The sequence below is a fragment of the Coregonus clupeaformis genome, chromosome 30 (assembly GCF_020615455.1).
Source record: "Coregonus clupeaformis isolate EN_2021a chromosome 30, ASM2061545v1, whole genome shotgun sequence".
Lineage (NCBI taxonomy): Eukaryota > Metazoa > Chordata > Actinopteri > Salmoniformes > Salmonidae > Coregonus > Coregonus clupeaformis.
In genome coordinates, this window is record NC_059221.1 from 31,807,264 (window position 1) to 31,830,288 (window position 23,025).

The window sequence follows — 23,025 nt, forward strand, 5'->3', positions numbered from 1 at the left end:
TGTTGAAAACAATTGTTTCATGACAACAGCATGCCCATCCTCAATTGACTCTATTCTCTCTCCCAGACATGGATCCACCCCTGAGCCCTGTTAGAGATGCCACCCCTCTGAGAGCTGGGTCTGGTCCAGATTCCAATTACAGGTCATGATTTCCAACAGTACTTTATTCTATCTAGACTTGTGGGGTAAACTGTGCCATTGTCTTTCATGCCAACCACAACATTATCTTGTCACCGAGCATTGGGAGGTCTATGTGACTGGCAAATGTAGCCTTAGTGAATGTGTGTGTGTGAATTGACTGACTGTGTTATGTTGCTACATGTTGGATCCTTTGTCAAATGTCACATAATGGGAGGTAAATACCTTGGCTGAGAACATATGAAGCCAAACAGCTTGAGACTTCCACTACTAACTGATCCCAATCATGCAGCAAAGAGAATCATGATGTATCAGTGTGTTAAAATCCAGCATTTAATGGTCAATGGTAGGGGTTTCCCACAAGGAAGTTCAGGGGCGTCCGCAGGATAACATGAGAAGAGGGAGTGATGGTACTGTATATGTATGGATCTCTGAGTTAGCTTGTTTACCCTCTCCTTGTTGTCATTGACAACAGTCAGAACTGCTGAGTGACTTGTGTCTCTATGACGACAGAGCGAACAGGCCTCACTTCTCTTCCTCTTCTTCACCTGTCTCTTCATTTTTTGTTTGAGGCACGGAGGTCAGCAGTAGTGTGTCGACGTGCACCTGCTCATCATCTGATTGGACCACAGGGGTGACAGTCCCGCCCCCGCTGGTGTCACTCGAACCGGAAGAGGTGGATGACATGTCCCCACCAAGTCTTGTTTACAAGTATGTGTGTTTGTGTGCGTGAGAGAGAGAGTGTTTGTGTGTGTATGAGTGTAGGTGTTTACACTTTGTACATATATGTAAATGTGTGTGTGTGTGTGTGTGTGTGTGTGTGTGTGTGTGTGTGTGTGTGTGTGTGTGTGTGTGTGTGTGTGTGTGTGTGTGTGTGTGTGTGTGTGTGTGTGTGTGTGTGTGTGTGTGTGTGTGTGTGTGTGTGTGTGTATGCATGCGTGAGTGTTTGCGTGTGTAGGTGTGTGCCGTTAATAACCAGTTGCTGTGATGTGACAGCTCAGGTCCCCAGGGCTTTAATAAGGGGCGTTGTGTGGCAGGTGAGGCTCAGGGGTACAGAGTTAGACGCTCCCTCCTTTCCTCTCTGCCAGTCTTAGGTTCTCATCCTGACGTTCATGCTACAGTTAATTGAAAATACCAGAGAAGCCGGTGTTTGGAGAATATATCCTCCAAACACCTGCTTTGAGGGCATTATCACTTTTATACAACAGGTTACCAACATATTCAAATAATGATTGACATATTTTCATTAAAAATGTTATTTTTATGAATATATTCATACTATTTCATCCTTCCACAAGATATAGTCCCGACACAAATCTAGGGTTGCTACCCAAGCCGGCTGGTCGTTCGTTCTATCGGTTCGGTTGCCAGTCGTTCAGTCTTTTTGTTCTGTATCTCTGGACACGACCCAGTCGTTCATTCTAAATGTTCCATTGCCATACTGTCTGGCAACGTTCTTACCCCTTGCTTGCTAGCTAGCCAACTACGGTTAACTTACAGTCACGTCAAACAGTGCAGCCAGAATAACAATAGTAGCTATTTGCATTTGTTTAAACTGTTTTCTATTGACATTTATTTGGACACTTCCATAACAATGAGCTAATGAGGCGTGATTTCGCCTGGCATAGAAAATATGCTCTCTCGTCAGGACACTTTTGTTCAGAGGAGCTAGCCAACAACACAGCTAACACAATCACTTCAAACTGAAGCTGGAAAGACTGCAAACTACAGTAGCTGCACTTAGTTTCATTTTACCTTTTTTCAATTGACATTTCTTTCTATATATCCATAAAAATGATGGCAGCTGATTAATCATATCAACTGGCTGAGAAACGCTGCCTGCCTGTCTGTCTCTTCCCGACTCCCAACATGTTCATTACTATGGGACAGCTGGAGATCGAATTTGAATATTGAAACAATGTTGCAAATGTCGGAGAGACAGAGAGCAATGTTTATACAAATCTCCCCTGTTGAAAACTAAATGTTAGTCTAAAATAAATGTGAGATAACGTCTAGATGCTTTTTATAGTGGAGATCAAGTTTATAAATTGCCTGGCTGGGCTGATGAGACAGTGGATTGCACAGTCAGATGGAACAGAGTAAATAGGCATTTTAATGTCATAGATTTAGCCGGTGGTAACTTGTGGAATAGACACTGTCTGGAATGCGTTTTTAACCTATCATCATTCAGGATTAGAACCACCCGTTGTATAATTACACATAATTCCAAAATTCCACAGAAAATGTCACAATGGTTTTCAGGAAAATATTTTTTCCTGCAGCATTTATTCTACTAACCACTACTGTTTATCACAATATTCACTATTTTCACTCACTGTCAACCAGCTAGTTCTGCTCAAGACACATATTGTGCTCATTGTGAATAATATGACTCAGAATGCCCTATAGTTTCACTGAATTAAACTTTCACACACGGGAGAAATACAGTGAAACAAAGTACGAGACACGGCGAGAATGAGAGATACAGAGACAGAGACAGAGACAAAGACAGAGACAGAGACAAATACAGACAGAGACAGAGACAAATACAGACAGAGACAAAGACAAAGACAAAGACAAAGACAGAGAGAGACAGAGACAGAGACAGAGACAGAGACAGAGACAAACAGAGACAAACAGAGACAGAGACAGAGACAGAGACAGAGACAGAGACAGAGACAGAGACAGAGACAGAGACAGAGACAGAGACAAAGACAAAGACAGACAAAGACAGAGACAAAGACAGAGACAAAGACAAAGACAGACAAAGACAGAGACAGAACAGAGACAGAGACAGAGACAGAGACAGAGACAGAGACAGAGACAGAGACAGAGACAGAGACAGAGACAGAGACAGAGACAGAAACAGAGACCACATATTGAGTGTCTGGGTCTTGTCTTGGTGTCAGATACATTTGTACTCGGTCTTGACTCGGTCCCGGACAGTGAGGACTCATCATTTCTTCCTGAGACCAGCCGAGTAAAAAACTCATAATTATCAGCTTCCATTCAGTCAGCGCATAAAACCGCTTCGCCAGGCCAAATATAAACACTCCTTTCTTGAAACGTTCATATCTTAACGCCTATTGAAAGCTGGGATTCCTACTTTAGTTGTAACGTTACTGTCCTTTACTTTCGTTGAAAAAATATCCTCAAACTTTGGCAGAATTTTCTTGACTTGCTGGTAGGGAAGAGTGGGGGAAATTGTTGGAAAGTTGCACGCTCACTAGTAGTAAGGGGAGACCGGGGAAAACAGTCTTTATATCTATTATAGACATTTATGCGCAGTGTCAAGCCTATTGGGCCTTCAGTGTGTGACAGGCTCTTGATGCTGAAAGGACAGCAACCGTAATACCAGCGCACTCATGTGGGTTGAAAGGGCCAGTGGTGTGGTGGAGGCTACAGTATAATAATAATAATAATATGCCATTTAGCAGATGCTTTTATCCAAAGCGACTTACAGTCATGTGTGCATACATTATATGTATATGCAGGTATACCCACTTTAGCTTTCATTGGGCATTGCCTACACTCACTTCTTAATTCCTACTGTTGCGTATCAAAGTATTGTAGTGGAGGTATACGACTTATTAATGATGTAGTACAATAGAGAAATCATGCACAAAGTAGCCACAGTGGCTAGTTTCACACACAGCCTAGTTTCAACGGAATATCATCTGCAGGCAGCAAGAGAGCACAGCTCTCAACTGGTTGTCACATGGAGCAGCTCACAGAAGAATGACATCAGTAGCCAGTAGGTAGGAAATATGTTTTTGTATCAATGGGCAGGGCATTTGTTTTGCTCAAATGAATTAAAGGGCACCAGATGATGATCATTTGAAACTGAACTTCTTGTTTAAAGTTATTCTTGAAAAAGGACAAGCTAACAAATTAGGAACAACATCCTCTCCGATAACACCTGCTGCAGCCGCTGCAAACTAGCCTACAACAAAAACTAGCTAGCTAGACTGTGGGAAAACTACTGCTCGCTATTGCACAGTGGCCTGTTGGCCTTCGAGAAGGCAGACGTTTCCATGCGTTTTTGTAAAAACGTGCCCACCCATTACAAGTCAATGTGATTGGTTGATTCCACTCTCACTCCAAAATGTTGCCCTAATACAGTTGAATGGCAGATGCCTTCTATTAAGCATCTAATGGCCTAGCCAATGGCTGACTTAGCTAGCTAGATTTATCTCTCTAGAGACCACCAAAGAAAAATCCTGACTGGATATATTTTTCTCTTCAGTGTTAACCCTTTCCTTTCTAACAAACACTAAAGAGATTAAATCAAAACATAATTGAAAAAAAAGTATATAAATATTATTATTTTTATTATTTTATAAATCCTTAGCCTTTCTCTGAAAGCGTAGAAGGCCCTCATTGTTCCCCACTGTGTTTAGGTTATTATAATTTGTAAAGTGGCTCTATTTGCCTTTAGCATTCATTTTTCACCATTCGGAATGTCTAAAGAATCCATATGTTCTTCTGAAATATGAACACAGAAATACTGGGACATTTTGTTTAAAACCACCTACGGATGATGTCTGCACCCCCGTGGAAATCGAATTAGCATAATACAAAAATCCCCATACAAATCTGTCAGTTTAAACTAGAGATATCAGTTTTTTGCTTTGGATGTGTCTCAATCCACCACATCCTTCCATGTCGCACTTGAATCTGCGGTTAAAGGTGACAGAGCTAGAGCAGTGTTTGTCAGACCATGAGACGTCCCGAAAATCGGTCTTCTCACAAAATCGTCTGTAGTGTCCGAACGGTTTGGCCTACACAATAATATCACACTAATATGAACCCTCTGTGGAAATGTACATATCGGTTGTTTTGCTCTAGGACGACCACAGGCCTCACAAAACTCGTCTGAAGGTCCCCCTGTGCCAGTTGAAAAAATGAATGGAAGTGCAGTACATATGGAGACTGTTTAGTGCAAAACATAAGGGGTTAAATACAAAATTAATAATAATCCTGATCTTTCTTATAGCTCTCATATCTCTCACATATAGGACAGACACTTCAGAACAAACTTCCTTTAGATTGGTTGGGCTAATAGCAGTAAGGCCAAAAAATGTTTTGCAGCAAATCATTTTTTAGACAGGGCTTAGACTCTTATGGGTTAACTACCAAACACCGAGCATTGGGAGGTCTATGTGACTGGCAATGATATCTAACAACTTTTACAAACTTGACTGAATGACCTGAACTTAGTTTCAGATCATGTTACAGACAAAATGCAAGCTTATGAAAAGGTATAAAGTCGAAGGTAACACTTTATTTGGATAGTCCATCTGTAGATGCTCTACAGACTATCTACAGACTATCTGTAACATTTAACTAACTATCTGCTAATCCTAACCCTGGCTCTAACCCTAAACTTAACCCTTACCATAACCCTAACCCCAACCTTAACCCTTACTCTAACCCTTATTCTAAACCTAACCCTAACCATAACTTTAGCAAGCAGCTGCTTATCAACAGATAGTTTGTTGATAGTATGACAATCTGTAGAGCATCTACAGATGGAAAATCCGGACTATCCAAATAAAGTGTGACCAAGTTGAGTACTGCCCAGGTTTCATCAGAATAGTTTTTTACAGTGCACACAGTAAACATAATTCTAAAGTAACCTAACCAATCCTTCTCCTCACTCCCAACACTTACAAAAAAGTATTAATTTAGGGTTTGCATGGCTTTTTATTAGTATCAGAATAGAGTTATGTGCCAACAGGTATTTTCTGTACAGTACATAAAACAATGATATTGTCACGATCGTCGAACACAGTGGACCAATGCGCAGCGTGATAAGTGAACATACTTTTATTTAAATTCACCACACGAACAAAACGATAACGTGAAGTCCTTGGTTACAATACAAAACCAACACGGAACAAGATCCCACAAAACACTGTGGAAAACAGGCTGCCTAAGTATTGTCCCCAATCAGAGACAACAAGCAACAGCTGATACTCGTTGCCTCTGATTGAGAACCACCCCGGCCACAGAAACACATGAGCTAGATAATCAACCTAGAACACAAAACACATAGAAACAACACACCCTGGCTCAACATAACAGAGTCCCAGAGCCAGGGCGTGACAGATATGCTTTGTGCCCTGGGGGTGTTGGCTAGAGTGTAGGCTAGAGATGTTTTTGCTGATGTCATGCCCAGAAGTGAAAAGGTATGGATTTATACTATGTGGTCACTTAGGCGAAGAGTGATTTGGAGAAAGGTACTTAACGACAAACTCCTCCCTTCTAAATTACCAGAGATTCACACCCAGATGTCACACTATCTAAACCCTATGACTTTCCTCTAATTTCTCATTGGTAAAAGTACCTGGCCCAACCTTCATTTTCAATCCTGTTCTCATCTTCAGCTCCAGACTTGCCACTAGCGCCCACGGGCTTAAAACAACTTGCCTATTTTCCACCCAACCTCAAGTCTAGGAAGAGACTCCTGAGGTTTGAATGCAAACTGAAAACTGGTTGGTCCTCAGGTTGGCTCTGTTTGTTTTTTTATGTGATTCCCAGACTGTGACGTGGAGGTCGTTAAAATGATTTGTCATCACAGATAAACATAGAGGTATATAGAAGTATAATTAAAGTCTCAAATTGTTATCATATGCTCACAGCACTGTGTCAGATGGAGACCCACAATCTTCCCTGGCCCCACTGTTTTAATCAATGACTTAACCAAACTTGATCACTTTTTTTCTAGTAGAGAGCTTGAGGAACACACACACCAACATGTATGGCACTCTAAAAAAGAAGAAGAAAAAAGATTGTATTGTATTGTTTCATAATTTTATTTGTTTTAGTCTTAATCATGATTGGGAGCCCATAGAGAGAGGGACATTATACAAATAACCAAGTTTTCCACTGCCACAATGTGGCATGCATTTACAAACATAGTCACATTCATGGTACTCAGATGAGATGAGTACAACCAGACAACATGAGGCTGGGGGCTGTGTGGCTCACTCCTGCTCTCTACTGTTCTCTTGCAATGAAGACACACGAACACACACACACACACACACACACACACGCACACACGCACACACGCACACACACACACACACACACACACCATTCCAGCTTGTTGAAATACTCTTACATCCGAAAAGCTGGCATAAACCACTTTGTGTGCCAAGTTTCTAGTGTCTACATATCCAACCCTCAACGTTCAGCTCAATAGGAGGATACAGGGAGGAAAGACGCCCTGTTTGTCATCACAATACTTGCTTCATGCATAGATAGGCCTACAATTTAATCTGAAATGCCAGGGAAAACACTGGAAATGATACACCTCATAGCAGAATGATCAGAAATATACAGAACATACAGTACATTTACAATGTGGCATGCATTTCATGGTACTCAGATGAGATGAGTATAACCAGACAACATGAGGCTGGGGACTGTGTGTCTCACTCCTGCTCTCTACTGTCCTCTTATAGTTAAAACACCAGAGTGTACTGTAGTAAAACGGTGGGAAATCTTACCCTGTAATAGCAGGTGTGGGTGTAGGATTTTGCTCCAACCAAGCAGAAACAAAAGTCTGGGTAAGCTTGCGCCTCCCTAGTCTAGTAGCTAGTGGAGTGAATTCCCTGTAATTGGCTGATATTGTCTGAATGAGACCAAGGCCTTTACCAATACCAAGGTGTTGTTCTGGTGAGACATTGCCCTGGTAGACTCCTAACTCATTCTGACAAAGGGGAATGCCACACAGTTGTTGATTGTACTTCTAAATACCACTCTTAAATATTTCTGACCCTCTTAAAGGGGTAAGCTGAGGTATGGGGCTGGAGAAATGTATACACTCTCAAATTCATAGACAGAGCTATTGAGGTAAGGACTGTCCGTCCATGATTTCAGAATTATAGTTTTAACCTTGTTTTGAGGCAATACAGTGTTTGTTTACATTTATTTTGTTTACAAAGTCAAACAAGCTTAAATGTTGGGTTCTGATGGCATACGACAGTTGAACTAAGCTCATGAGGCATTTATAAGTTATATTCTTCAAGAATCAATGGGTACATATCATTAACTTATAAGTTCAAAAATTGATGTAGCTACTGTAGATAACTGACTTAAAGATTTAAAATGGACGTGTTTAAGGTGTCCTGAGCTGGAGGGAATAGCAATAGCAGAAACCAAAGCAGAAAATCCAGTTTGCAAATGTAGACTAGTAAACGTGTGTGTGTGAGTTGACTGTGTTATGTTGCTACATGTTGGATCCTCTGTCAACTGTCACATAAAGGGAGGTAAGTACCTTGACTGAGAACAAATTAAACCAAACCGCTTGAGACTCCCATTACTAACTGATTACAATCACTCAGCAAAGAGTCATGTTAGAATTCAGTGTTCATATAGCAGCATTAATGAATGGATAAGATTGGATCTAGAATGTAGTCTCTCTAAAGTAATTGTTCACAGATTCTTATGTGAGACAGACATCTATCTGGACATTCCTCACTCTGCCAATGATATTCTGTGTATGATAAATATGCAGAACACAATCTTGGCACCTTGATAATGGTTGAACAAAATAAGTATAATGCTCTGAAGCAACAGTGAACATTTTTGAAACAATGAGGAGTCATCAATAAGTAGTTTCATAGTTACGCAGGGAATCAATTCCCACTGGGCAAAAACTGGTTGCATCAACGTTGAGTCCACGCCATTTCAACCAAAAAATGCAATCTGAATCAATGTGGAAATTTGATTGGATTTGCAAAAAGTCTAAAATGTAATGGAATTTTGTCTTTTTTTCACCCAACTTTTCACCTAAATCCAAGGACATGGTGACATTTTTTGTTGATTTCATCTTGAATTCACATTAGTTGACATCTCAACCAAATGTAAATAAAAACTAGATGCTTAAATGCCATCTGTGCCCAGTGGGTTGACCCATAACAACACACCAAACAATAACAAGGGTTTTCCATGCTAGGGGTTTCCCACAAGTAAGTCCAGGGGCGTCCGCAGGGTAACGTGGAAAGAGGAAGTGATGGTACTGTATATGTATGGATCTCTGAGTTAGTCTGTTTACCCTCTCCTTGTTGTCATTGACAACAGTCAGAGCAGCTGAGGGACTTGTGTCTCTATGACAACGGAGCGGACAGGCCTCTCTCATCTTCCTCTTCTTCCTCTGTCTCTTCATCTTTTGTTCGAGGCACGGAGGTCAGCAACAGGGTGTCTGCGTGCACCTCCTCGTCATCTGATTGGACCACATGGGTGTCGGTCCCGCTGGTGTCACTGGAACCGGAAGAGGTGGATGACATGCGAGATTTTGAACCCTGGCAACCGTCGCAAGTTGGCACACGCTCCCTGTAGACAACCTCTTTGCTCTCGTCTTCCTCGTCTTCCTCTTCATCGTCTACCTCTGCTGTGGGCCAGAGGAGCAGACAGAAGACATGAGTAGAAAATAATAGAAAAGGAACAAGCATCATGACATTGAGGTTCAAGGCATGGAAATGGTATGAAAAGGAATGTAATTACCACTGAAAGGAATTTGTATCAACCCTGACAGCCTTTGTTGTGGTCATTTGAAATGTCACTTACAGTTACCATCCTTTCACAGTACCTCATCATTTTCTCAGTGTTGTGTAAACAACAGGATGTCCTCAGTCGCACTGCCATGACATTTGAAATGGAAGTCTTCTGTTCTGTTGATACTATCTCTATTATTAAATCAAAGGCAATATATAAGGGTGTAACAGACTGATGAAAAGATGGTAACACTTTATTTGGAAAGTCGATCTACAGCCTATCAGTAACATTTCAAGTAACTATCTACTAACCCTATCCCTAACCTTAACCCTTATCCTAACCTTAACCCTAGCCTTAACTCTAACCTTAACCATTATCCTAACATTTAATCTAAACCTTAACCTAACCGTAACCTTAGCAAGCAACTGCTTATCAACAGATAGTCAGTTGCTTATCAACAGTTGCTTACCAACAGACAGTATGACCATCTGTAGAGCAAATAAAGTGTGACTGTAAATCGCTTGATGATAGGTGGGGCCAAACACACGCTTTCAAGTGAACATTCCTCAACTGTTTGTAATGAGTTTCTAATGGGTGTGGTGGGTAAACCAGTTAATGACAGTACTATCGGCCCTAATAGAGGAATAATGAGGTCTATGTCTTCAGCATGTCAATGGTGTCTAACACCAGAAACATCCCTAAGTATAAATTAAAGCTGTTCCTTTCATACTGAGTTATTGATATATAAAACAAACCAAAAGTTTTGCACCGATTTCCTCCCTGAGAGAGTCTCTCGATACACCTGATCCCCCTCTATCACCACAGTGATCTGATGCCAGGGTAAATGCCAGGGTAAACAAAACTGCTTCTGAAAACAGAATCCCTATTTTCCCTACATCAGTTTGCATGAAAGAGAAACAACAACAACCTTTTCCGGGTAGTGCAGACATTTCACACACACATAATACACAGCAGTTTTAATCTCTTGTGTCATTCTTCTAGCTTTAGTTTTGCATCTTAAATGTGATATGGCACCAATTAGATTGTGCCAAGTCTCTGTGGGTGAGGCTAGAGCAGCATAGAAGAGAGTTTTGTAAGAGGCCAGGGGTGAGTTGATAAACCTATAGGGTCACAATGACAGGAGCAGGAAAACCAGAGAGATAATAAGGTTCCATTCTAGAACAGCTACACTCTACCGAAGAACCACTAGACTAGAACCACTAGAACCATCACTAGAACCACTAGAACCACTAGAACTACCACTGGAACCAATATAACCACACTGGAAGCACTAGAACCACCACTAGAACCAATACTAGAACCACCACTAGAACCACCACTAAAACCACTAGAACCACTGGAACCACTAGAACCACCACTAGAACCACCACTAGAACCACTGGAACCACTAGAACCACCACTAGAACCACCAGTAGAACCACTAGAACCACTAGAACCACCACTAGAACCACTAGGCCTATACACTCAGGTACAGAACAGCTACATTCTTGTTCAGAAGAGACTGGTCATTGGAGGAAGAGGGGGACCATCCTCCTCTATCTGAATTTAAGTTTAAAAAGAAGCATGAAACATGAAAACATGTATACCTTTTTGATATACTAAATATCTTCACATGTCTAACTGTAAGTCGCTCTGGATAAGAGCTTCTGCTAAATGACTAAAATGTAAATGTAAATGTCACAAAAAAAACTGTTTTTGCAAGGTAGTCTTAACAGCACCCTCTATATGTGAGGAAGGCAATGTATGTCCTTTAGCTCCATTGACTCCAGTTCAAACCCAGGGAGAATGAACAGGTAACCAATCAGCTCTCATGCAGTAGCTAGTAATGTTTTCTTTCCCATCCAACCAAATTATTGAATAACCTCACATACTGAGATGTTTTATTTAGAGAAGAATAGATTACTTAGGGCTTGCTAATGCCAGACATAAACAATGGACATTGGTGCTGCAGTGTTATAGCGAGCGCAGGGAAATGACTAACAGCTTGATGAAAAATATGGTATTTTTTCCCATCCCATCCTGCTCAAATGTACATGTAAAAAGTCACTACTGCTCTTGTTCCTTTTTATAATGACTGTATTTCCACTCTAGAACGGCTAGTTGTACATTCCACTCTAGAAAGAAAATCTCTCCACATTTAAACCTTACTTTGAGAAATGATGTGACCAATTATTATGGGCCCCCTCTCCTAAAAGCAAACCTGGTAAGTATGTTATTTATGGGGCCAGGAAGGTGGCATAATTACCTGGTAAAGGGGAGGCCAGTGGGCTGTCGTCGGCCCCAGAGTTGAGGAACACATCCAGAGCTTCCTGGTCAGAGATGTCCATAAGGTCCATCTGCTCCAGCATGTCCACGTTCACCTCCATAGAAGAGATACTGCCCATGGGAGCTGTATGGACAACACATCACACTCAGAAACTGGCTCTATATTTACTACTTATCATTAAGTCAATTATGTGCTGTTTATTTGGACTTTAATGTGCGTTCTAATAAGTCCATAGATTACATAATAGAGGCTTATCTTTTGTGTGTGTGTGTGGGTGTGCGGGTTTGCGGGTGTGCTGGTGTGCGGGTGTATAGGTGTGTGTGTAGGTGTGTGTATTGAGCATCTCTCACGTTTCCTGCTGTCGATGTGCAGGTGGGCCGAGGACAGGAGGAAGTCCATATCGTGCTGATACACCTCCTCAAAGAAGCGCTGTCTCTCCCTTAGCTTCAGATGATGGGCTGAGTCATTGTCCAACACCCTCTGAGAGTTATCTGTCTCCACTAGCAACCAAAACAGAACACATACAGCCCAAATGTCAATCAAACTCCTCAAGGTATGCGTTGTATAGGTTGACGTTTACATTGTCAGGCCAACAGAGGGCGATAAAACATTAACATTTTCAGCCATGCCATCTGACGAATCAGCGGTCTTTGGTCTTGGGACTCCCTGGATGTATTGGATTGCATAGATATCAGTTAGAGAAAAAACATCTAAATCACATTGGATATACTCAGGATGAGAAGACCAATGACCATGCATTTCTTTGAACATGTAATAAAACAATTGATTTAAAAAATGAAATGATAAATGTAATTTATGCCATTTCTCTGGAGCCATTCTGAAATCCAAAATGTAGGTAAGAAATTGCAGTCTATTCCCAGGAGAAAGGGAGGACACATTTCCCCAGGCACACCTCCACTCAGTCCTGTCCTGTCCTCTCCTGTCCTGGGCTAACCAGTTGGGGTTGTATAACTGTGTTATGTCCTCCTCAGCACACTCCAGTCACACGCCCACTGGGCTCAATGAGCTGACACTGTGACTCATGTCACACCCTGTGTGTGTGTGTTTGTGTTTGTGTTTGTGTGTGACCTTGTGTGTGTGACTGTGTGTGCATGACTGCGTGTGTGTGTGTGTGTGTGTGTGTGTGTGTGTGTGTGTGTTTGTCTGTGTGTGTGTGTGCATGTGTGCACGTGCATGCAAATTACCTGACACAGGACATTTAAACGCTAACTTCTGCCATCTGAGTGGCCACCCTTCTTATAGTTCTTATATGGTCTGTCTCAGTCAATCATGAGTGTCATCAATCAACACTCAGCCTGATACTGAAGTTAGTAAGTTGTCACTCATTCCTTCTAGAAGCCTGTAATTCGTTCATTCGTTGGAGGCAGATAACTTTTCTGACTCCAATTTGTTAGATGATCTGTTGATTTAGGGGGATATTACCATGGAGAAAAGACACATTCAGCCTGTATATTTTATAAAGAAAGAGGTAGAGAATATCTGCTGTATTTAATCGTTTCTGTGAGGTCTCTCTGCTTTAGGAGGCAGGCTGAGGGTTATGGGTGTCTTGTGCCATGCAGCCTGGGTTGTGCCCTATGCAGAAGGGCACGGGGCGGGAGACACCCACAAACCGAGGGGGGGCGCTCTGATAAGACAGTCACACAGGAATACCACGGCAACTAAGAGACGGTTGATGATGACTTGACTGTACAGCTTATGTAAACTACAGCGCCCTTAGCCACCGAACCCATGGATCTGTCAAAGAGGTCCCACACATGCGTGCCACACGCACACACACATACACACACACAGACACACACAAATATAAACTTTGTTCTGTGTACACTATGATCTTTGTGGGTTCTCAGTACTATAGCAGCCTACAGGAGGCCAGAACCAACCCACTCATAGGTCCTAGTCTTCATTAATGCCTCTGTGTTTATCTCCCTGACCTGGCCCTGTGTAGGACACTATGGATGTGAAGACTGACTCATCACGTAGTGGAACCAGTGTAGGTGGCCTCCATCCACAGAAGATAAAGTCAGCTCAAAGTGTGAGAAGAAAGAATGATGTTGAAATGGTCCCCTTGGGGAAGTCACCCACTCCCTGCCTCTTCCTTGGTCCACAACTAATGTTTCATGTAAAAGGCAGCCTGTTTCAATATGTAGAACTATTACATTAATTGGAATATCCCTCGTCTAAACGTACCCTCTCCAAAGTTATTTGCCCTCGTCACTTATGTAAGTTGGCCGGCCCAGAAAAGGTTCCACAGATAGATACTCTTCACTCAGAAAAGGCATCTGAATAAAATTAAAGGAGTGATCATTATATAATGAGCGTGGTGTAATAATGATGCATTCTCCATTTATCTCTAAGTGGGCAACTTCAAAGACTGGGCTTGACATTCAGGGCCAGTTCAGTCAAGGGAAATTAGACTGAGTCAGGCACTGAGTATGGGAGTTAATTGTTGAACTTGCCGTTAGTGATTATGTATGTGTTAAGACTCATCAGCCATGTAATAATAATAATAATAATAATATGCCATTTAGCAGACGCTTTTATCCAAAGCGACTTACAGTCATGCGTGCATACATTTTTACGTATGGGTGGTCCCGGGGATCGAACCCACTACCTTGGCGTTACAAGCGCCGTGCTCTACCAGCTGAGCTACAGAGGACCACCATGTCAAAGTATTTGGGAAACTGCTGTAAAGTATGTAAATTAGGTAACACTTTATTGACACCCAGCATCATAACACATTATGACACAGTCATAACCTGTCATAATATGGTCATAACACTGTCATTACACATATATTTAGACCTGTTGTGACTTATATTGCATTATTTTATGGCTGGTTATGACACCTACATAAGAGTGTCAAAACCTACCACACAAGGCAAAACATTCCATTACACCATAGCCTACTTGTCAACAGTATGTTTATGTTATATAACATTTTCTGAAATTGACCACATACAATTATCATTGTAATTGTGCACAAATTGATGTCAGACATGCACCTACCCCAATGTTCTGTTGCTGAGGACTGGGATGAATGCAGGAGCAGGAGAAGACACCCTCTTTTTGACTGATGACTGACATAAGGGCATGTACTGTATGTGATAGACCTATTTGGCTTATATGTTTATGATGGCCATAATGCTTCTTGACAGTGTCATAAAGTGTATTTTCTTAGTCTAAGGAAAGTGACACAGGATGGTCATAATGCTTCATGACAGTGTCATAAAGTGTATTTTCTGTTAGTTACTTAAGTTATTTAAAATATGATGAAAAAAACATGATTGTAAACAGAATTCATTACAACAACAACAAAGGACTTAAGAAAAAAACTTTCAAACGAAAGGAAACGTCTTGGCAGGGAAATAACACATTTGAATAAATGTGGGTTTTGACATTCTTATGTAGGTGTCATAACCAGACAGGTGTAAATATATGGGTCATGACAGTGTTATGACCATATTATGACAGGATATGACAAGTTATACCAGCTGTTATAACATATTATGACATGGTTATGACCGTAAAGTGTTACTGTACGTTCTTAAATGTGTGTTAGATGTGTGTTTGTCCAGGCAGGTCGTTCAAGATAGACGTCGGAAACGTCTTTGCATGTCCTGAGGACGTCGGGAAATGCCTTCAAAACCGGCCACTAGGGGCAACAGTGAGTGCTATTACCATCAAGTAGGCTTGAGTTTTGCAAGGGCGTTGTGGGTGAGGGTGGAGGATAGACATAATCCCATGACTGGATAAGAAGGTTGCGTGTTCGAGCCCAGTCATTTATTTTTATTTTAACCCTATCCCAAACCTTAACCCTTACCTTAACCATTCAGAATGAGTGCCTAAAGTTAATGTTTTAACCCTATCCCAAACCTTAACCCTTACCTTAACCATTCAGAATGAGTGACTAAATTTAACCATTAACTTCTAAATTTGACGTTTGGAGAAATGGAACGATACAGAGCAGCAGGAGCAATAAAACACTTTGAAATGTGATGTTTGGAGAATGTGGATGAACGTCTAATTCTGCACTGAGACCCTTGAGAGCTTGTTGTGTTTCTCGTTGGCTCTGCTTAAACAGGCAGGATTGGTGGAGATGGAGGGAGAAGGGGGAGTGGCTGGTGAGTGAGAGGAAGATAGAGGAAGATAAGTAGAACAGGGAGAGAGGTGGGAGGAAGGGGAGAGGGAAGGCAGAAAAAGGAGGACGTGGGTTGTTTGGGGGGCGGGGGGAGGGGTAGGGGGTTGTTGAATGTGACTGTGAGACCCCTACGGCTGATATATGCCATGCACCTCTGACACACTGTCTTATGCAACTGTCCAAAATAATAAGCCAATGCATGGTTATACAATAATGCGACAAAAGAACATATTCATAAGTCCCAGTGGCTTTTCTTCAAAGCACTCAACATTTCCACTGGGTTAGTGCTTGTGTTGACTGTTGAATTTGGGTGCTCACATAAACCAAATATGCCTTTAATGGAGGTTCCCATTCTCCTTTTGTTATTGTGTTATGTTATTACTTTTATACCCCAAACTGTACTTATTAAATGAATGTATTTTCATGGTTACATGTTTTTCTTAATCTGCAGAGACCAGATGGTGCGGTCAGAATACTGCAGCCAGGCCAGAGTTCTGTTAGTGGGTGTTCTGTGACTAACACACAGTTATACACTGTCACGTCTACTCCCGCTCCCCCTCTCCGGCGCTCCACGTCGCCAGCCTACTAACCACCGGTCCTGGCAACCCATCATTACGCACATCTGGCAACCCTCATTACGCACATCTGCGCCCCATCATGAGGCACACCTGGACTCCATCACTACCCTGATTACCCTGAGCACTCCCTAGCATCACTCACTCTTCAGGCAGTATTGGTTCAGTTTTCATGTCCAGACACTTCTCTTGTTTTGTAACTCTCCATGTTCGTTATTATTAAACTCACCACCTGCACCTGCTTCCTGGCTCCCTGCGTCTACGTTACATACACTCAGTTACAGTAGCTGTTGCATAGACATGATATATGTAAATCCATATAGTCTGTACCCATCACACAGCATCTATAAGTGTATGACATTACTGGTCATAAGATAGTAACATCTAAGACCACGGCAACATAGAATAATGTCACTAGCAGCAAGGCCAACAGTCCTAACGTAGTTCTGGCTCTGATGGCAAAACAACAGCCAGCAGCAGATCAGCAGTCATAGCAGAGCTCTCTCCCCCCCCTCTCTCTCTCTCTCTCTCTATCTACAGACCAATGTATGACCAACACATACTGGCAAGGCCCTGTTCGGTGACTCCCGCATGTCATAGACACTTTGCTGTCTTAGCCTCCACTCCAGACAAGCTATTGTGACTCAGTTTCAAGCTCTCCTTGTCCTGTGATACGACTTTGGAGACATAACATCACTCTGAGTTAACAGAACACCTCAACTGTTTGTACAGCCCAGAGTAGTAGGCCATTACCCCAACTTAAGCCATCTGCAGTGCTGGCATTGGTTTGAGCCGATGAGTTACGCTCCGCCATTCCATGACACTTTGATCCATAACAAGACCTCTGCCCCCCCCCAGTCCTATTCCTCCTCCCTCACCCCATACTGTTCCATAATTACCTTAAAGCCCTCAGTCACTGACATAACGCATAGACAATCCTTCTGCTTTACACTGCTAGACCCATATACATGCTACGTGTGTGAGTGTGTGAGTGTGTGTGTGTGCGTGAGTGCATGTGTGTGAGTGTATGTGTGCATGTCAGTAAGATAAAAGAGACAGTGATGTTACGCAACCCAAGTGTCTGTGCCTTAGTGTACATTATGTCTGATATAATAATAATAATAATAATATGCCATTTAGCAGACGCTTTTATCCAAAGCGACTTACAGTCACGCGTGCATACATTTTTGTGTATGGGTGGTCCCGGGGAGCGAACCCACTAACTTGGCGTTACAAGCGCCGTGCTCTACCAGCTGAGCTACAGAGGACCACAATTTTAGTCCTTTGATGGAATCGTTGTGAAGGCTCTGAGCTGTGAGCTGTGTTTGAGTCCCTACCCAATATCACTCAGGCAAACACATGATTTATTGTATTTTAAAGCCATTGTATATATCGAGGTCAACCAAAAGAAGACTAGAAAGTCAGTAATTATTTACATTTACAGTTTTACAATGTTACATACACTGAGTTTATAAAACATGAAGAACACCTTCCTAATATTGAGCTTTCATGTGGCTCTATACACTATACAGTATGTGTGTAGTGTTTGTGTGTGTGTGTTTGAGAGAGAGTAAGAGAAAGAGAGAGAGTATAGATTCTCTATCACTCTGACAGTTCACGACCAGCTCAATCCTCTTCCCCTGGGGGTGCAGCGATAGTCTACCCCACCTCTGTACGGTTTCCAGCTGCACCATTTCTCGTTGTTACTGCCATTATTTACAGACCCCATCCCTCTCTCTCTCTCCCTCTCCCCTCAGCCACAGCAGTCTGTATAGGGATAAATCATCAGCTCACTGCAGCACCACAACAGCCTGCTACCTACTCCTTCACACAGTCGTATCATTAGCACAACACTCATACAGTAGAGTGGAGCGATAATGGTCAGCGCTGCCTCTGCCCTTCCCCCAACCACCATCACCATTAGGGCACTTCAAATACACCAACCTCCCCCCCAAGCCGTTATGCGAGACACATATATCATGGGGCTATGAAGACCTGTCAGTCGACATTCAGGCATATCTTAGTGGTAATGGAGTACTGTATGAGATCGGTCATCCATCTTCCTTCTAGCCAATCTCTCTGTCCGTCACTGTCCATCTCTATGATTCCTCCATTTCTCCAAGGAGACATGCTGAATACAGATTCCTGTGCCTGACTCTCTTTTCCCTGAATCTGAAGAGGGAGGTCCACTCTCTGACCATAGGCCTATCCTGTAGACCTGTATTCCCAGAGCCATTAAAGCACTTCAGTGAGGGGTAAATGTATGTTTGACCTTCATCCCTTCCCAAGGCTGCACGTTTAGTTCAATCAGAGCAGGTCTCTAACTCGATCTCCATAACCTTCACAGACACTTAGCATAGAGATACTAAACCTCCAGAGATTAAATGGTCTGGTGCCAAATAGCCCCACACATACCCCCATCCCCAGCCCAACACTCAAACACATTTAAAACGCATCTTAGGAGTTTAGTTAGCTAACATTAGCTTATTGTTTATGATTTCACTTAGGCGTATTGGAGAATGATGACACCGTTATTGACTCACAGTTAATCTACTGTCTTCATGACGCAATCAAAACGGTATTCTTTTAGAAGATTTCGCTTGCTTAGCCAATTTGGCTATACTTGACACCTTCTACCAGATTAGCATTAGCATGCTAAGCTGCTAGCTAAACCTAACACCTCTTCCTATAGCTTAGATGGAGGTAGCTATGTACTAGCGTGTCTAGCCTGAGTCTTTTAGGCAGACCTTTTCTGGTTTAGTGAAAGAATGGTGTTAGAGTGTTAATCCCTTACTATGTGTGTAGCACAGGCAGCTGGTGCCAGCTTAATTGGGGAAGACAGACTCATAGTAATGGTTGGAAAGGAATAAATGGAATGGTATCAAACACATGTGTTTGATACCATTCCATTCACCCCATTCCAGACATTATTATGAGCCATCCTCCCATCAGCAGCCTCCTGTGGTGTGTAGCCTACTGTACATACGTCCAAACTGAGACACCCCCCTTGGAGATAACAGTAAGGCAGCTAATAACAGACCCACTGCAGACCAACCCTTATTTTGTTTGTCATGTTGTTTGGTAGGTTGGCAATATGTCTGAGTATCTTAAGATGTATAGTTCAACTGTGGGCTGGCTGTGGAAGGGTTAAAGTGAGGTGCCTAGACTGTCTAGTTCCATATTAACCCCGTGTCCCTCTACACATTGGCACATTTGGTAGATCTAAAAACGATGGATAGGTTTTCAACAAATCTCTCACACCTTTCAGATCCTGTCAGATCAACTCATATTAGGTAGGGAGGTATGGACATGGTGTTCACTTGGAGAGACAGACACCTGTTAGACAGCACCATACTGTGAGAGACCTGAGAACATCCTACCAGCCAGAGAGTGTTACATTCTACCACAGGATTCATTCAACTGACTGTTGTTGACGTCAGACCACCAACTCCTTCAAATAGATATTTAATAATACACTAGGGATACACTAAAAAAGTATGTGGAAAAGTATGTGGACACCCCTTCAAATTAGTTTATTCGGCTATTTCAGCCACACCCATTGCTGACAGGTGTATAAAATCGAACACATAGCCATGCAATCTCTATAGTCAAACATTGGCAGTAGAATGGCCCATACTGAAGAGCTCAGTGACTTTCAACGTGACACAGTTATAGGATGCCACCTTTCCAACAAGTCATTTTGTAAAATTTCTGCCCTGCTAGAGCTGCCCTGGTCAACTGTAAGTGCTCTTATTGTGAAGTGGAAACGTCTAGGAGCGACAACGGCTCAGCTGCGAAGTGACAGGCCACACAAGCTCACAGAACGGGACCGCTGAGTGCTGGAGCATGTAGCGCGTAAAAATCGTCTGTCTTCAGTTGCAACACTCATTACCGAGTTCCAAACTGCCGCTGGAAGCAATGTCAGCACAATAACTGTTTGTCGGGAGCTTCATGAAATGGGTTTCCAAGGCCGAACAGCCACACACAAGCTTAAGATCACCATGCGCAATGCCAAGTGGCAGCTGGAGTGGTGTAAAGCTCACCGCCATTGGACTCGGGAGCAGGAAACGTACCCCAATGCATTGTGCCAACTGTAAAGTTTGGTGGAGGAGGAATTATGGTCTGGGGCTGTTTTTCATGGTTCGTGCTAGGCCCCTTAGTTCCAGCTAAGGGAAATCTTAACACTACAGCATACAATTACATTCTAGACGATTCTGTGCTTCCCACTTTGTGGCAACAGTTTGGGGAAGGCCCTTTCCTGTTTCAGCATGACAATGCCCCTGTGCACAAAGCGAGGTCCATACAGAAATGGTTTGTCGAGATCGGTGTGGAAGAACTTGACTGGCCTGCACAGAGCCCTGACCTCAACCCCATCGAACACCTTTGGGATGAATTGGAATGCTGACTGCAAGCCAGGCCTAATTGCCCAGCATCAGTGCCAGACCTCACTAATGCTCTTATGGCTGAATGGAAGAAGGTCCCCACAGCAATGTTCCAACATCTAGTGGAAAGCCTTCCCAGAAGAGTGGAGTCTGTTATAGCAGCAAAGGGGGGCCAACTCCATGTTAATGCCCATTATTTTTTAATGAGATGTTCGGCGAGCAGGTGTCCACATACTTTTAGCCAAGTAGTGTATCTTTTAATACTATTCTCCCTTCTTCCTCCTCTTTCTCTCTCTGCAGCATGGACCACATGTGATGACCTCATTGTAACTCTGACCATGGTGATCCTGTGATGGGACCACACATGTTCAACAGGAATCAAACACAAACCAAAGCCAACCACATCCCTGCTTATTGTCCTTTATCCAATCACAGAGGACCTTACTGGTCAAACACTTTGACAATGTCATTATCAATTGTATCTCCTTTAACCGAAACCAGGTAGGTGAGATTTGGATTCAGTGAAGCTGCGGTGAAAATAGCATCAGGTGTATGTATCAAAAATAAATTTTCGGTTACCGACCATGGTGGTATGGTGTCAGTCACACCTATTGTGGAATACTAAATATAAATATATCTTAATCTCGGACTAATCTCAGTATCCGTCTCTCTACTACAGTATGTATCAGTTTAAACCAATCTACAGTACAGAAAGATGGACAGACAGCTATTAACTAGATGGAGAAAGGTACAGTCTAATATGACTGTCCTACTGAAGCCTAATATCCTAAAATGCTCAAATTAATTAGATTTACAGTATAATTAGGATCACAATTAAAGCATAATTATTAACTTATTGGCTAGAAATATATGTGTTATATGTGTTGGGGAATTTACTGGACAGTGGTAGACACATGTTTACATAATCGAATATCAATGCACCATTGTGATGAACTCCTTATAGTCTATTAGGTTTAACTACTACCACTTTCAATTACTTTCAGAGCTGGTATAGATTGGCAACACAGAGTTACTCACATGACTGACGCTTGTTGTGGTTGGTCGATCCAGACGAGGACGTGGACATGGTCCAATCGAGGGGGGTTGCAGACAGTGATGGAGAATGTCTACCTCTGTGTATGCAGGTGTGTGTGCGAGAGAGGGAGTGTGTGTATGAGTGTGTGTGTGTGTCCACTCCTGTCAGAGTTCCAAGACAGGACACTGCGGTATGTAAAACCTGGTCATCTAGTCTCTAGATCTGTTGAGAATGCTTAAAAAACAAGAACATCTGAGATATTCCTCACAGGAAAATACTATGTCTTCTGTTTTACCCTCTCTTCTCCTCTTGTCTGCTTAATACTCTCTCACCTGCTCTTGCTCTGTTGTTCTCTCTCTCTCTCTCTCTCTCTCTCTCTCTCTCTCTCTCTCTCTCTCTCTCTCTCTCTCTCTCTCTCTCTCTCTCTCTCTCTCTCTCTCTCTCTCTCTCTCTCTCTCTCTCTCTCTCTCTCTCTCTCTCTCTCTCTCTGTCTGTCTGTCAGAGCTGCAGCTTAGGAAGAGAGGGATAGAGTGTGGGTTAAGGCAGTGCGGCCTGTACCAAGTGGACACCCACAGGGGGGACAGCATGTGATAGGATAAGGTGGAGCAGTGCCTCTTACATAATGTGGAGGAACATACCGGGATTAGTAAAACCCCTCCTCTCTTCTTTGTGTGTGAAAATATATGCTCTGTAAGTATGTACAGTGGGGAGAACAAGTATTTGATACACTGCCAATTTTGCAGGTTTTCCTACTTACAAAGCATGTAGAGGTCTGTAATTTTTATCATAGGTACACTTCAACTGTGAGAGACGGAATCTAAAACAAAAATCCAGAAAATCACATTGTATGATTTTTAAGTAATTAATTTGCATTTTATTGCATGACATAAGTATTTGATCACCTACCAACCAGTAAGAATTCTGTCTCTCACAGACCTGTT

The 23,025-nt window shown here is 42.4% G+C and overlaps 1 protein-coding gene across 1 annotated transcript; it reads right to left on the reverse strand.

The window, feature by feature from the left end:
* Nucleotides 1-9,004: 9,004 nt before the first annotated feature.
* On the reverse strand, nt 9,005-22,427 carry LOC121546542 (dysbindin). Its single transcript, XM_041857795.1, has 4 exons — nt 22,087-22,427; nt 12,283-12,432; nt 11,912-12,055; nt 9,005-9,541 (listed from the first exon to the last, which is right to left on the reverse strand). Exons 1-4 carry the CDS (start codon nt 22,133-22,135, stop codon nt 9,258-9,260), a joined length of 627 nt encoding a protein of 208 aa, XP_041713729.1. The 5' UTR covers nt 22,136-22,427; the 3' UTR covers nt 9,005-9,257.
* Between the last annotated feature and the right edge of the window lie 598 nt (nt 22,428-23,025).